We start from the raw sequence: 17,474 nt of genomic DNA on the forward strand, positions 1-17,474 counted from the left end.
TTCAAAAGTTAATTTTCTTTTATCTTTAATTATAGTTATTAGGAAACTTTGTCCAAGCGAGTAAAATTTACCGATAATTGACATATATCTTTGATCCCCACTCCAAATGTTGTAAAAAAAAAGTATTAGAAAGTCCTAACAACCCATCAGTATTTAGTTACTCAAAATATGAAGTAACAATAAGTTGAAAAATTAAGCTTTTCTCGCTAGAAAGTAAAATTATTAGAAAGTCAAAGAGCGATGTCAAGAATAACATCTCAAACGAAGCCACACTAAAAGAAATACGTTCGCATAGAAAAACATTTGGAACTGTGCTAACTTTGGGAGGCTTCAAGGGAGGGGTGAAGATAGAAAGAATTACAAAATATACTTTCATATTGAATTTCTTGTTTCATCTCGATACAAACATATAATTCCTAATCATTATAGGAATAAAACATCTAAATCGAAACAATATATGAAATTAAATGTTAAATTCAAAATCATATCAAATCGATTCCTAAATCATATTAAATCAATTCCTAAATAGAATGTAATGGAAACTTCAAAAGCCATCCACATTACATAACCAAACTTGAAATTAAACTCAATTTGTGAAAACATATATCTCCCATAAAAAAAATCATGTTTCAAATTCCCACAAAACTATAAAAAACATTTAAGAAAAAAAAATCGTAATTTAACCTTTATTTAATTAATTTTAAAATAAATTAAAATATTTTATTTTTATCTAATTACGAAGATTTTACCTTGGAGTCAAAATTCTCTCTCATTCGCAGGGACGCGAAAAAAGGAAAAACCAAAACAATCAAAACAGGAAGAAGAAAAGTATGGCAGAAGCAAGCATAGTCGAAGACAGAACTCCCTTCGTCTTTCTTCTGAAGAACTAAACAAGTTTCGTTTTCATCTCCCTCCGATTTTCATCCAAATTTCAGTTCCTATTCTACGTTTGATTCCGGAAGATTTAGGGGATTGACTGAAATAATCGTATTGTGATCGATGAGGCCGATACGGCTGCGAGAGCCAGACCCACCGAGCCCTACCCCCGCCGAATCAGAAATCTTCGAAGGCGGCGTTTATGGCGTTATTAGGCGGGCGGTTGTCATCGGCAACGGTTCTTCTGGGTCTGAGAATCAGTGTATCGGTTTGGTTCAGGCGCTTGGCTTGGCTGACAAGCATGTGCTCTACGTAAGTTCTGTGGATTTATCTTTTTCGAGGGTTAGAAGTAGTCAAATTGTTGTTGGGAATGAAAATCATTGAACTTTACTGCTTAATTGGGCGGTTATTGCTTGAGGAATGCGTCGTTATTGGTTGTGCATTTCGTTACTGCGAATACGGGGATGGGTGGTGGCTACGGGATAGGTGTTGCATTCATTTAGTAGTAAGAAACAACTTTCGTATATCCCCACCTTTGATGACCTTAGAAAATCCATAAACCAGAACTGCTCACAACCTTTTTTCAGTATTTTAGGGCTTGTATAGTGGAATCTCAAGACTAACAATTTGCATTTTATATGTGCCTCCATCACTTGCAGCGGGTTACAAGGCCCAGAGGAGGAATAAATAATTGGCTCCACTGGCTTCCGGTTTCTCTTCACAAAAAGTTAGATTTTATCATGACCCAGTTAAGTGTTTACGCTCGGTTTTTGTTGCGATCAAAAGGGAGGAAACTTATGCCTATATCTTCAGAAAATGGTGGAAGTGCGGGCTTGTCATGCATTTTAGAAGCTGACTTAAAGCATATTGTATCAATGGCCCGGGAGACTTATGAAAAGTAAATTCGTTTTCCTCGTATCTTTACGGAGACTTTGATTATCAAACTTGATTTATAACGTCCTTTCCATGCCTAGTGCACTAGTGGAACAATGTGATTTCTGTAGGTTTAGTTTTTGACATGCATCTACTTGGAGTTTAAAAATTTTCTAGATCTGCCATAAATTAAGCATTTTACTAAAATAAAAACATCTGAACTTGTATTAAGCCATTTCAGTTATATTAGTTTTTCAAGCCTGTTATTATATCAAATAAATGCTATATATAAGGATATTATCTCATAGAATTATGTATCCATCCTATGATGTTTTCAAGCATGGATGCTTTTATAAGATGATTAAGTTGATATTTGATATTTAGGAACAGAATCCTAGTCCTCCTATCCTACAGTAGCCAACTTTCGTTCTTCATTTTTGTATAGTCTCCCATTCGTTGGTGCTTACCCTTTGATAAAAGTAAAATTTTCTCTGCTATAAAATATGTTCTTGTTATTAAATTTTATAAGTTCGAAACTGGAAACTTTCCTTTCCTTTTATAGCTTTTGATTATAAAAAGTTTGTTTTCTTATTAGAAAGAATCATGTATGATAAATGTTTGTTACCTTCATTCTTCATTTTTGTGTAGTCCCCCGTGCTTACCCTTTGATAAAAGTAAAATTTTCTCTGCTATAAAATATGTTCTTCTTGTTTTTTCTTTTTTTCTTTTTGGATAAGAAACTGCTCTATCATTGAGTTCTTCTTGTTAAATTTTATAGGTTCGAAACTGGAAACTTACCTTTCCTTTTTGACCTTTTGATTATAAAAAGTTTGTTTTCTCATTTAGAAAGAATCACGTATGATAAATGTTTGTCTGTCTTTTTCCAGGGATGGACCTCTATTGGTGGTTGCATCTGGCAGGGATACCATAACTATTTCAAGTTCCATTAGACGCTTGGCATCGGAGAAAGTTTTTGTTGTGCAAGTATGATAGTGATCCTTCTTTCTAATATTTCATTTGTTGTTTGTATTTGGCTAAAGGATATTTTTGGTGACCATTATGGAGTTTGGATAAGAAACAAGGGACTATATAAAAACAAAGGAAAGGTACATCCCATAGGCCTAGGGTAGCTCCTTTGCCAAGATGAAACCTTTACATTAGCTCTTCCATATGGTCTAACATTTAGATTCTTGGGTTATTTTTGGTTATTTGCAATCTAGATGGTCTAATTTCTTGTAATTTTTCTTCTTTTTATGGGAGTATATCTTTTCTCTTTTTCTTGCAATATCTTTGTAAACATAAACTTTTTTTAATATTTTAAGAAATTCAGGTTCTTGTTGGTTGTGTGGGTGGCTAGGAGCATCGTCTCCTTGTCAAATCTTTCTTGTCGTGGAAAATTTTACTATTCTAACTCCATGTTATGGATAGAAAAGTGTTCTATTGAAAGAGGAAGCTTCATAGAAATTACGGTGGAAAAGTTCTTTTGCAAGCTACCTCTCTTTGCAATTCTATATAATATTTGGTTGGAGAGGAGCAAGTGGGTTTTAAGGGAGTTTTGGAAGGAGGTTTGCAACTTGGCAAAATCACTAGCTTTGGATGTTTTCATCTTTCATAATTATCCTTTTTCCTTTTTAGATAAGAAACTTGTATATTCCAGGAAAAAAAAAACCAAAAGGAGACAACCTAGGGGCTGGGGTAGAGGGAACTCCATCCGAAAGGACTAAACAACCGCTTTCTAGTTGTTCATGACCATGGAAAGGTTGTAATTACAAAATAATTTTCTATAATCGATGTACCAGCAGAGGTAGAATACCGTACATTTCTACAATAAAATGTCAAAAGTAGAAGACTTGTCTTTGAAAACATGAAGATTTCTTTCCAACCAGAGATGCCATAAAAGGGCTCTCGAAGCACAATTCCACAGAAACCTAGCCTTTTGAGGGAGATTCGAACCGTGAAGAACTTTAGATAACCACCCATCTATTTGATTAGGGAAGAACGTCGACACACTGAAGAGGTACAAGAGAAAATACCAGCCCCGAGCCGCAAATGAACAATGAATAAAAGGGTGGTCGATGGTCTCATTGCTAGCCAGGCGTAAGTTGCGAGGGAGTTAGCATCCATCTGGTGCACTTCTTTTGGAAAGTCTCATGAGCTTGTGACCATAGAAACACCTTAACCTTCTTTGGAGTTGTAAACCTCCAAATCGATGGAACGACGAGGGATTTCAAGGAAAGGTTGCACTCCACCATCTTCAAGCAAGCTAAACGAGTAGAAAACATCCCCCCTTTGCCTATAGACCAACAAACCTGGTCCTCTCCTTCTCGTAGCCGCACCACATCAATTATCCTTTTTTCTAAAGCTTAACAATTTGAGCTTATCTTTCTGTTTTTAAGCTTTTTTATTGGGTCTGTGTTTTGTGTGTGACTCATAATTTTGCCTTTATTTATCTTACTTGAAGTTGGTTTATCCATTTAAAATAAGAAGAAATTATTTTTTTTTTATAAGAAACTTTCATTAATCACAAAAGAAAGATACAGCGAACGGGCTGGGGTAGAGGCAACCCCACCCAAAAACTAGACCAACTCTTTCCAATTGTTCATGAACAAGGAGAGGTTGATATTACAAAAGAATTTTCCGTAATTAATGCACTACCAAGAAGCAGTGTGCTGTACATTCCTACAAAAAATGTCAAAAGGGCTGATTATATCATCGAAGACCCGAGAGTTCCGTTCTATCCAAAGATGCCATAAAAGGGCTCTTGAAGCACACTTCCAAATCAAGTTAGCCTTCTTTGGAATCATCCACCCATGGAGAATTTCCACCAACTAATCGTCAATATGTTTTGGGAAGCATGTCGCCACCCCAAAAATATTCAAAAGGAAATGCCATCCTCTTGCCGCGAAGTGGCAGTGAGAAAAAAATATGATCAATGGTTTCGCTACTTTCATTGCAAAGGCTACAAACTGAAGGGGACATCACCCAGTTTCTGCACTTCCTTTGGAGTAAGTCATGTGTGTTGAGACTTCTGTGGGCTAAGGACCAGAGAAAAACTTTAACCTTCTTTGGAGCTTTGAAATTCCAAACCGCCGAGATGAGAGGAGATCTTAAAGAAGGGTTGCACTCCCCCATTTTTATCCTCGCAGTACGAGTAGAAAAAAGCCCGTTTTTTCCTAGAGACCAAACAACATGGTCTTCTCCTTCCCCAAGCCTCACCACATCTATCGTCTGAATAAGGTTGATCCAGCTATCAACTTCCCAGTCAAAAAGGCCTCTTCGGAAGCCCAAATCCCAATCATTCTCACTTCCATTCCAGCAGGCAGCAACCGTGGCCTCTTCTTTCGTGGAAATATTAAACAGATCAGGGAACCTATCCTTGAGGGGCCTTTCTTCAACCCAAGTGTCCAGCCAGAATTTAATACGAGTCCCGTTCTGCACTTTGAAACTCAGAAACTTGAAGAAGAAGGTACTATTTTTGGCGATCTCATACCACGGTCTGCCTCTAGCACTACCTTTGGGAGGGAGAGTACCCCATCCGTATTTGTCCTCACCATAAATACTGACTATCACTCTCCTCCATAAGGCGTGTGGTTCTTGAGTGAATCTCCAAAGCCACTTTAGAAGGAGGCTATTATTCCGCTGCTGTAGAGCCCTTATACCAAGCCCACCACACTGCAAGGGGAGGCCTGTTTTCCCCCAATTTACCAGGTGGGTGCAAGCCCCTTTAAGAGTTCCTCCGTTCCAGAAGAAGTTTCTAATCAACCTCTCTATCTCCTTAACAACCCCTTTCGGAGCTTTTAGAATAGAGAAAAAATAGAGGGGTAAACTGGTAATAACCGACTGAGCTAGAGTTAACCTTCCCCCTTTCGAAAGAAGGAGATTCTTCCACTTTTGAATTCTCTTCTTCACTCTGTCAATAAGAGGTTCCCAAAACGATTTCTTCTTAAAATTACCTCCTAGGGGAATGCCTAAGTAGGACACCGGAAGTTTCTCCACTTTACAGCCCAAGCTCTTGGCCATATTCTGAAGGATGTCTTCCTCCACATGAATCCCAATTATAGAAGTTTTACTCAAGTTCAAAGACAAACCTGAAGCATTAAGGAATATATCCAATACCATCCACCATCTATCAAGCAAACCGTGTTCGTTTGGGCAGAAGATCATAGTGTCGTCTGCATACTGTAGGTGAAAGACTTCAACCTCCTGCTTACCGACCCCAAAACCTCTGATCAATCTTCTTTGGATGCAGAAGTGGACCATACGGCTAAAAGAATCACCTACAATTGTGAAGAGGAAAGGGGAAAGAGGGTCCCCTTGCCTCAACCCTCTTTTAGCGACAATCTTTCCTCTCGGTCTACCATTTATGATGATGGAAAAATTTGTTGAAGATAAGCAGCCATTAATCCAATTCCTCCATCGGGCGCCAAAACCCAACTTCTCCAAAACAGCATTAAGGTAAGTCCAATCGACCTTGTCGTAGGCTTTCTCATAATCAAGTTTGAGAATGAAGCCAGATTTTTTCCTAGTCTCCCAGTCCCCCATTGCCTCAGAAGCAACCAGAATCGCGTCTATGATTTGGCGGCCCTCTATAAAGGCCGATTGAGTATCATGAACAATCTTTGGAAGAACCTTCTTGAGCCTCTCAGCCAAAACTTTCGAGATAATCTTGTACAAAGAAGTCACAAGGCTAATCGGTCTGAATTCCCCAACCCTCATGGCCTTCGTCTTCTTTGGGATTAAGCAAATATATGTCTCGTTTGTACACCGGTTGATGATACCATTTCTAAAAAAATCCTGGAACACCCCTAGCAAATCATCCTTGAGGGTGTTCCAAGATTTTTTAAAGAATTCATTAGTGAAGCCATCCGAACCCGAGGACTTCAAATTTCCCAGATTGAAGACCGCATGTTTAATCTCTTCCATGTTAAAAGGTCTTTCGAGCCAAGCTTTCCAGTTCTCCTCAAGGCCTCCCCATTGCAGATTTTCCACCAAGAACCTATGCCCTGAAGTCTCCCCATACAGACGATGGTAGAACCCTACAATCTCCTGCTCAATATCTTTTTCTGCAGTAAGAAGCTCCCCTGAGACTGTTTCTAGCATTGAAATACAAGCTTTAGACTTCCTAGCCGACACCCATTTATGGAAAAAACTGGAGTTTTCATCCCCCTCTTTTAGCCACAATAACTTACATTTTTGAGCCCATTTTCTATGTTCACTGATTACTAAATCCAAGTAGGACTTTTTGAGCTCCTCTCTGTCTTTTCTATCAACTTCAGAAATCAAGCCATCCAATTCTAATTGATCCAAAGGCTTCAATTCTGTTTTCACAAATCTTTAGCCTATCTTCCACCACCCCAAAGGTCTCTTTGTTCCACTTTTTGAGCAAGGCTTTAAGAGCTTTCAATTTTCCCATAAAAGCATATCCCGGCCAGCCTTCAGAAGGTAGGGAAGTCCACCAGGATTCAACCGTTTCCTTGAAAGTGGGGTGGTCTAACCACATATTTTCGAAACGAAAAGGCATCGGTCCCCATTTCTGGTTTCCTATCTTTAGGAGCAGGGGAAAGTGGTCTGACATCGTTCTTGGGAGCCTAATTAACTCCGCCTCTTTGAAAGCCTCCATCCAGCTATGAGAAAGGAAGAATCTGTCTATACGGGTGGCTACCGGTCTCTCCCTTACAGCGGACCAGGTAAATAAACCGTTCTTCATGGGGACATCAAACAAATCTAGCTCGTCTATCAACAGATTGAAATTTTTCATACTTCTAGTGGATCTTCCCCCATTCGATTTTTCCGTAACTCTTCGCACCACATTAAAGTCCCCTCCTAAACACCAATTCTCAGAACAAAGACCATTCAAATCCTGCAGTTCCTGCCAGAAGTCATCTCTACCTTTATAACTAGAAGGCCCGTAGACTCCTGTTATCCAGCCCAGAAAGTTATCTTTGTAGTTAACAAAAATAGAGACCGAGAACGAACCCATCACTGAGTCTTCTACTTGCACCGAGTCTTGGTTCCATAAGATGAGAATACCGCCGGCAGATCCAGCGGCTTCCAGCTCCACCCAACCTAAATGCCTGGAGCTCCAAATAGATTTCACTAAACATCTATCTATAGCCTGAAGCTTTGTTTCTTGCAAGATAGCCACATCCGGGTTTACTTTAACCAAGAGAGATTTAACAAGAGCTCTCTTGGAAGGAGCGCCAAGCCCCCTAACGTTCCAGGATAGGATTTTCATTTATAACCTGTCCGTCCCTCTCCTACGTCGTTCTCTTCTTCTTCTATTTCCTTTTCCATAGCGCGGAGCGTATTAGTAACTTCTCTAGCTTTTTTCTTTGTTGAGACACTCCCTTTTGTAGACAGAGGCCTAATACACATCTTACATTTCCACAAATTTCGAACCAGCTTTTTGGAAAAAGGAAAGTGCTCTGAATTTTCTTCCTCTTCCCCCGAGTCTTCCACCCCTAAATCTTGTTCTTGTTCTGAAGTTGGTTCTAAGCTCAATAAAGAAATGTACTCTTCGCCATCCATTTCCAGGGGCCTTTCTTTTGAAGGTGGATGAAATAGTCAAATGTGAGATGTCACTAATGAGGCTTGAACTTTTAATACTAGATTTCGGGATAACCCTTGGCTTGATAAGTTTATTCTTTAGTCAAACTTATCCTAGTCTCTTTTCTTTGTTCAGATTTAAGATTGGAGCATTTAGTGAGAATCAAGAATTTAATGTTTGGATCATAAATTTCTTGGCGTCTCTCCTTAATCGTTTCTGAAGGATTTGAATTGTACGTGCCTCTAAAAGGCAGTACATTATGTGACTTTCTTTTTTAAAGAGAGATATATTAACCAGACAAAACCAAGAGCGAAACAACCTAAGGGGACTGGGGCATGATGAGAGGACCCCTGTCCAACAGAACCCAATACATTAGCGCTTTCAAATCTTGGAGAATCAAAGATAAATTGTAATTACCGAAAAAAATCCTTGTGTTAAAGGCACCAAAGAGATGTCATAAGCTGTACACACCATCTGTGAACTTGTCTGTACTAGAATGAGTTCCTTCAGAAACTCACTTGTTTCATTCTCTCCACAAAATCCAAAAAAAGGCTCTAACAGTAACAGCACACCACCATGATGTCTTAGCTTTACCCTTTGAAAGCGACCCGTGCAACACTTCGTTGAGCCACCCATCCATCATCTTGGACATACAACATTTAAGATCAAAAGTTTTAAACAGAAACTCCCAGCCTATAGAGGTGAATTTACAGTGAAGGAATAAATGTTCCAAAGTTTCTTCATGTTGGAAGCAAAGACAACAAACCGATGGAGAAAGAGATCACCCACTAAATTTTTTCTGTAACCTTTCATTTGTGTTGAGACTTCTATAAGTGAGGCTCCGAAGAAAAACTTTTGCCTGTTTTTGGGATGTTAAACTGCCATATTGCTTTAATTAAAGGGGAAGCCATCTTCTAGTTTGAATTGGTAAGGTGGAGGAATGTTGATTTGGTGGACAAAACCCTGAAGTTTTCAAAGACCATGCTATCTTATCCAACCCTGTACCTGGCGCAATTTTCTCAATCAAACCCAACCAACTCCCCATCTCTATCCATGAAACCTCTCTTGAAAGCTAAATCCCCAATCTTGGTCATCTTAATTCCAGCATTCTGCAATGGTTCATTGAGATAAAAAAGATATCAGGGAGTAAAACTTCTAAAGTAGAAGTGCCAACCTAAATATCTTTACAAAAGCGAATCCTGTTACGATTTCTACTTTGAAAGCAAGAAACTTACAGAACCAGCCAGTGTTTTTAGCTATATTAAACCACGGCCCAGCCCACCATGAAGAAGGGGAAGAGAAGTCCATTCCCATTTAACCAAATGAGTGAATGACTACTCAAACAACTGCCCCTCCCTTCCAGAAGAAGTTACAGATGATCCTCTCTAAGGAAATGATGATTTTCTGAGGAGCTTTAAAGATCAATAATCAATAAATTGGCAAACGGTTGAGAATAGAGTGGATTAAAGCAAGTCATACACCTTTTGAAATCGGGAAATGTTCTCCATTTTTCCAACTTTGCTCTAAACCCGTCCACCAAGGGATTAAAAAAGGAAGCAACCCTGTGATTTCCTCCTAACGGGACGCCAAGATAAGTTATGTGGAGGTCTTCTGTGCGGACCCCTTCATATCGGCTTAGCTGTAGTGACTCATGAGAGGATTAGTTCCTATGATTTCATTCATAGGAGATTTGCCTCTTGTCCCTAGGATTTAGAGTACCTTATTTTACCTTGCTCCTTTCCTTTTGGTTATGGTGCTAATTCATTGATATGATTGGTTTGGGCTACATCTTTTTATCACATTGTTAAAGAGAAATATTTGGTTTCTATTCCTTTGTTGGGAAAGATAGACTGCTCCATCAAACTGGGATATTGGGGATGTTTTGTCTAAAGCTTCAAATGAGACTTTATATTTGAAACGCAGGAACAATCTAACTTTCAAAACTTGATTGAAGAATCAATCAGTAGAGGGACAACTTTGCTCCCACCCCAAGAAAAAAAAGAGCCAGCTCTCGCAATAATTGTATGGGAGTTGTCCTGGAGCAATGCTGTGTGGAGGTAGAAGGTCTATGGGTCGTGAACTTATTTTCATGGAGAAAAGTAATATTTTTGGAAAGAAATATTTTTTTGGATGAAGGACAAATCTAGAGCATTCTGTAAATTTATATTTCTTATTGGCTCTATCAAACTTTTAAGTTACATTTTTTTCTTTGGTTTAATCGTTGGGGACTTGCTGAGTTTTGTATAGCTTCGTTCTGATGGTTTTTTGAGTTTCTCTCTCTCTTGCGGTTTCTTTTTTTTTTTTTTTTTTAAGTACCTCTTCATACTTGCATATTCGTTTAATAAAAGTTGAGTTTCATACTCTTTAAAAACTTGTACAAACTTACAGTACGCTTCAGCATTCTTGGACATGTCCACATTGACAAAACTTCACATGCATAATTTTTTTAATGATAAAACTCGGCTCCTTACTAGTAAGGAGCAACCTTGTCCTTTCCACCATTAAATATTTGACAACTAAGAAAGAGAAATGTAAAAACAAAAATTTAATTTAAAAAATAATGAGTTGTCAAATATCTAACGACGGCAAGGACAAAGTTGCTCTCCTTACCAATGAGGAGCCAAGTTTTATCCATTTTTTAATATAGCTGCTTAACAGTGGAAAGATGCTTATGTTGTTTTTTATGTTTTGGGTATTTGATTAGTGGATAATTTTTCGAAGAATACTCAAGTTCCGAATCCTTATATTTATTTGTTTTCTTTTTGGGGTTAGATACAACATCCAAGGTTGCATTTGAATCGGTTCGACATGGTCATCACTCCTCATCATGATTATTATCCTTTAACTTCTCAAGCACAAGAGCAAGTCCCTCGATTTATGAAGAAGTGGATAACTCCACGTGAACCACCAGATCAGCATGTGGTAAGTGTGCTGACCGTATATATTTCGTTATTCTTTCGATAAAAATTTTTGGGCTTATACTGTCAGGTTTTCTTCTTTCAATTGACAAAATACAGTCTGTTCTAAAATTTCTAAATACAGGTCTTGACTGTTGGAGCCCTTCATCAGATTGATTTTGCTGCATTACGCAGTGCAGCTAGTGCATGGCACGATGAGTTTGCTCCTCTTCCGAAACCCTTATTGGTGGTCAACATAGGAGGGCCTACAAGTATGTTTCTCAATCTATTGGGGCATCATACTCACTATCAATTTATCCGTTATCCCCTTTCCTTTTGTTTTTAAAACATGAAGCTTACCTTGTTGATAATCAATTCTTTACTATTAAAAAAAGATTATTCCTTGTTTATTAGCTTGTAAGGGTCATATTACTTTAACCATTAGTGTATTACTATTTTGTATAGCATGCTAAATGAAAATTTTTGCATTTTGATATATATGTAAATTTTGAGCTGTTGGTATGTGTTTTTGACTAAACTCAGGTCTGTCGCTGACTATATTAATTGTGCATTATCTGGAGAACATTTCTTAGAATAACTTGGTTTGAGAAGCCCCATATTATATTCAATATTTTGAAAGTCATAGAAGGGATAAAGATAACTACAAGTCATGGAAGAACTAATGGTCCACGAATATACACTCTTAACACTCTGAGACCAACAAGTAAAGTTGTCTCCATTTAGTTGAATGGTGATTATTTGGTCTGGGTGGCTGTTGGGAATTGGGATTAATGGTCCCATTCTCATAAATCTCAGTTACAGAGAACGAAGTTGATTCAGAAGTTACTTCAGACATTGCAATGAGGTTAGAAGTATGGTTTGACCAGATGTGATTAGTGGCCAGCGAGGACACAACTGGACTGCTCAGACAAGGTAGCCCAAATACTCAGACAGTTGTCTGAACATGGATGAATGACAATGATGAAATCTTATTTTTGGACGGTGCAAACATGACGCGAAGAAATTTTCATCATTCTCTATGCAGACTAGTTTGTGCACTATGGTTGGTTATTGCATGCTGGAGAATACTGCATGTAGGAGAAACGGGCATTGGAGAAAAAAGGTGCATCAAAGGTCCAACTTTGACTAGGGTTTCTTTTAGCTCTAATACCAACTAAACAAGATTTGAGAAAAATTATATTATAGAGTATATCATATGCCATAATATGAAAGTAATACAAAGTCCTCTGACATAAACAAAGACCAGCTAGAGTCTAAAGATAAGGAATGAATTAAATTTGCAGAAACATAATTATTGCCATAAAAATGGACAACTAATATACAGATGGAGGAAATTCAACAGAACACTTGTTTATATTTGAGTGAAATTTAACATGTATGTCACCCATGAATAAACCATAGAACAAATAATTTATATACTGTTAAATTTCTCATTGTTTTGTTGTTTGTATTTTTAACTTTTGAGAGAATTATGGTGCTGGAGCACTTAACCTGGTTTTTCAAGGCTGTGAATGTTGCTAGGAATGTCGTCAGGAATGTTGTGCTGGGTCTTGAGAGATTTTGTTACGAGCAGAGAGTACAATAACTATAATCTATGCAGAATTTAGGGTGATTTTCAGTAAGAAGTCCTGGGTATATGTAGGAAAACCTGTAGCCTCCATTATCCAAATCTTTTATCTTCTTTTTCCAATGTGCCTTGGAGCTGCATATTTTTGTTTTGTTTTCTCCCCTTTTGTTCACTAATATGTGATGGAAAACTTCCCCAAGGAGGTTTATACTGGGCTCATTGTGCCACCTTCACTTTATTTTCTCTTCCTCTTGCCTACTAGACACAATTCATGATATAGGAGGTGCAAGTTGCTAGGATGTAGGGTAGGTGGATAAGTGGACCTATATTGACGTGTGCAAAAATTTCTTCCTATATCAATAGTAGAGACCACGGGATACATTTTTCTGAAAAAATGAACACTTATGTATATAGGTCTCTGTATTTTCACTACATTCTTGTTGGTGATCGTGTTGATAGTGGACATTATAGATAAAATGTGCTTGAGTTATAATTAGATTTTCTGCAGGTTGCTGTTGGTATGGTGTGGATCTTGCAAAGCAGTTGGTAACCAGTTTGCTGAGCGTTCTTGCAAGCTGTGGAAGTGTCAGAATATCCTTCTCGGACAGAACTCCTAAGAAGGTAGGGTTGAGAAAATATCTTAGTTATTTTCTATCGGTGACCTTTCTTATACCTTGTGCTTTCTTAACAGGTGTATAATGTTGTCGTGAAAGAACTTGGGGATAATCCAAAAGTTCACATCTGGGGTGGACAAGGTTCATGATTATCTATTATATGAGTTTGATATGTTTTGTTTATTGTAGCCATATCTGTAAATTTGATTCAGTAGTTCCATATTAATATTCTTCAGAGCCGAATCCGCACATGGGCCATTTAGCTTGGGCAGATGCGTTTGTTGTAACAGCAGATTCAGTTAGCATGATAAGCGAGGTTTGCAGTACTGGGTATGATTGTCCATCTCATGATTAATCCCCGCTTTCAAATTTCTTTTTTCCATTTCTTAACCTCGTTATGTTGATCATTCCCGTCTCTGTTTTTATTGCAGGAAGCCTGTCTATGTAATTGGAACTGAGCGCTGTAAGTGGAAGTATTCTGCGTTCCATAAATCTTTGAAAGAGAGAGGAGTCATCCGACCATTTACAGGCTCTGAGGATGTAAGTGATTTTTTATTTCTTGATGCCTCATAGTGACTCTGCTGTTACACATCTCTTGATGTTTTTCCCTCTATTTTTAATGCATGATCGGTTATCTAATTAATCAAAGTTTCAAAATTAAATTCTAACGTGGAGAAGGGAATGAATGTTCTGAATTTGTTACATTTTAAGGTTCTTGTTTGGCTCTGCTCTTGTCTAGTTCGTCTTGTGCCACTAATTCAGACACCTTCCTAATTAGTCCCGAGACTTTAGAATTAATTAGACAGTGTGCCTATATAACTTTCAAATTCATAGTGTTTGCATAGCTTGTAGCTGCAAGTTTGACACTTCATTAAGTACTTGAAAAAAGGAAAAAGAGAAGTCCTTCCTCTAAACAGGGTCTTTTTAATATTTACAATTAGACAAATCCAGGAGGAAAATGTTGATGACCTAGATTTATGGATATTTGTACACGGATGTTTCAAGAAATGTAATGGATATCACAAAGTCTTATGAAATTGATTTTAGTTATCATATAAAAAAATCTAACACTTGCTTAATTAAAGTCAGAAGCTGTCCTTAATACTTTTATTTCCAAGTGTAGTTATATGTGTATACAGTATACACTAATTTAAACAAAAACCATGTTCTAAATATCTTGAATTTCTAAAAAAGTATAAAATAGAAATGAATGGGATTGATGAAATATACATTAAAATTGGTATAAGAAAAGAGTACAGATGAGAAAATCTTAATCTTAAAGCAAATTCTTCGAACATGAAGTTAGCATGGGAAAATTTTATATTTAACGAGTATATATATATTGAGGGAACTATGGTGGACTAACGTTCGTTGAATGATCTGGTGACGTTGACTAACATGTTGACTTTTGCAAGTTGCTGACATGTCATTCGCTCCCTCAACAATCTGTGTTACCATGACAAGGTTACCCACCCAAATACAGTCATTTCAGTGACAATGATAAATAAGCGTAGAATGAAAATAAAATAAAGAAACCTCACAAAGGACACCCCTTGATTTCAGAAACTATATCGGTACAGACATGTGTCTTTAGGTAATCTTTATTATCTGGTCCTCGGAAAATTTATCATCCGATTCTCCCCGTTTTATTCCTTTTTTTTTTTTTTTTTGTGGATATGAAACCTGTGTATGTATTACTCACAAAAAGGAAGAAACAGCGCTACGGGGCATAGGGAGCCCCCTCCCGCACAAAAACTAATTCAGATTCTCTTTCCATTTACATGTTTTGTTGTCTGAGATCCTGTCTTTTATGAAGATCAGCTCTCTTGTTCTTTTACTCCCTTTAGAACTTTGATTCTATTCAGTCTGAGTCAGCATGTTTCCTCGGAGGCATGGACCATGGCAAGATTAAGATGCTTTAGTATCAGTTTGTTCTGAACTCTGATATCTTTTTGAGAATCTTTTCAGTGTACTGCTAGAAAGTTATGGATATTATATTATATCATTAAAAAAGCCTTGATTTCAAAGCTTTTATATTATTGTCTTTTTTTCATATAATTGATAGCGTTTGCTATCTTTTTCTGCTTGGTGACAAAGTTGAAGAAAAGAATATCTTGATTGGGTGGCTTTTCTGTTTTATGCCAAATCAAAGTTCACCAGTCAAGAGAATACTCATCACTTATGATGTTGACCAATGGAAGTTTGATGCCCCTTTCATATATTCTGTTTTAACATTTCAGATCTCAGAGAGCTGGAGTTATCCTCCACTGAACGACACGGCAGAAGCAGCTACTCGGGTGCGTGAAGAACTAGCCAGGCGTGGCTGGAGAATACGGCCATAGGAAGCCTGTTGATATCTGTTATACACAATTTACTCTTCATTTGTCAGTAAAATATGGGGCCTTCACCTTTTGAGCATTAGATTTGTACAATGGTGCACATAGGAACAGAGATTAGAAGCATTGGTGGTTTCGAATCCAATTTTTAGACAAATATTGAGAAAAAAAAAGAATAATGAAGCTAGCAGCAGCTGTTTGTTAGTGCGGCTTGTATTATAGGCAGAGGCTTTGGCTTTGGCTTTGGCTTGCTGTTTTCCTCAGTTCTGGAAGCTCTTGAATTTTGTTGAGGAAAATTTTTATACTGTATGGTAGAATATATATTTCTTGTAAATTGGTTCATTTATATGAGAAAAATAAGCAAATTCTTAAATGGTTTTGTTACAAGCCACGGTTGGAACAATCAATATGAAATTCACCATTGGTTTGCTGGAGATTGGTTACAAATATAGAAATTATTGAATGAGTTTGACTGGTGATCTTGGTTTATTGATAAATCTGTGTTACATCAGCATCTTTTCCGAAAATTGAATAGTTCCATATCTCATTTTGGACAAAATATAGAACAAGAGTGAAAACTAGACACAAAATATGAAAGAAATATAAAATTCTCAATCCACGGTTTCGGTTTTTGGGTTAATGATATGTTTTAATCAATTAAGTTATGCTCAAGCTAGTAGGTTCAAACTTTCGTCATTGGTATGAGTTATGACCCAATTAGTCTTAGTTTTGAAGATCAATTTTCTTTTTTATTAGGCTTTATTTCTTCTATTTCATTGTGAGTTCTCTCTTTTCCTTTGAATATATTTATTTTCCTTTCAAATTTGGGGGTTGGAATTTGAACTTCCTATGATATTGTCATATATTTATTCTCTATTATTTCTTAAATTATTAATAATGGTCATCCTTGATATTATTTATTTTCATATAGACTCAAGGAGTTATATTTATGGACATAAGTACCTGAAAAAATATAATATAATTTGTATGGAGTATCTTGCTTTTTTTTTTCTCTCTTTTTGTTTGCAACATTAATAATTATGACAAGAATAATGGATTAATAAGTACCTTTGCGAAAAAAGAAAAGAAAACAATAATAATAAGTGCATATGCAATTATTGGTCCTTATATATTGCAAAAAAAAAATTATTGGTCCTTATGCTACAAAATCAAAGTTTGACGGAAAGAATTATTATAACTAGAAGAGAAATACAATAACCCCTATAAATTATTGTAAAAAATATGAGATAGGCATATATCATTGGCAAGTTCTAATCCCCATTTCACAAGTTATTAAATTAAAAAAATCTTAAATCATAAACTCAAGTTTAGAAATTATTACATTGAAATACTAATTTGGTCGTCATGAATATTCAAAACGTCCACATTTTAGTCCTTATATTTTCCGTTTTTTCCCATCTTAGTTATTATACTTTCAAATTTTCCATTTTAGTTCTTGTACTCTAAAAAAAGTAGTTGTTTTTGTCTGTTAATTTACCTTTTTTTTGTCACAATTTCAACGTAACACAATACCCAATAAATTTCTTGAAATTCACTTTTATATTAAACAGTTTTTCATTGAGATTTGGCAAACAAAACTAAAATAAAAATAATCACGTTTCAAAATACAGTACTGGGCCCAGCCCATTAAGAAAAATAAGAAAGAACCGAGCCCATTAGAATGATACTGGGCCGAGTTAAAATGCGCACGTGCGGGTTGAGACGAAGTTGCCACGTGCGCGG

At 36.9% G+C, this 17,474-nt stretch overlaps 1 protein-coding gene across 1 annotated transcript; it reads left to right on the forward strand.

Moving 5' to 3' along the window:
* Window positions 1-786: 786 nt before the first annotated feature.
* On the forward strand, window positions 787-16,104 carry ELM1 (fission ELM1-like protein (DUF1022)). The gene is made up of 10 exons (XM_022286923.2): window positions 787-1,188; window positions 1,536-1,774; window positions 2,637-2,733; window positions 11,069-11,218; window positions 11,339-11,465; window positions 13,290-13,402; window positions 13,473-13,536; window positions 13,632-13,725; window positions 13,827-13,935; window positions 15,636-16,104. The coding sequence occupies exons 1-10, from the start codon at window positions 1,000-1,002 to the stop codon at window positions 15,735-15,737; spliced, it is 1,284 nt and encodes a 427-aa protein (XP_022142615.1). The 5' UTR covers window positions 787-999; the 3' UTR covers window positions 15,738-16,104.
* Window positions 16,105-17,474: the final 1,370 nt, after the last annotated feature.

The sequence above is a fragment of the Momordica charantia genome (assembly GCF_013281855.1).
Source record: "Momordica charantia cultivar OHB3-1 chromosome 3 unlocalized genomic scaffold, Mcharantia_2.0 BLBB01000003.1, whole genome shotgun sequence".
NCBI lineage: Eukaryota > Viridiplantae > Streptophyta > Magnoliopsida > Cucurbitales > Cucurbitaceae > Momordica > Momordica charantia.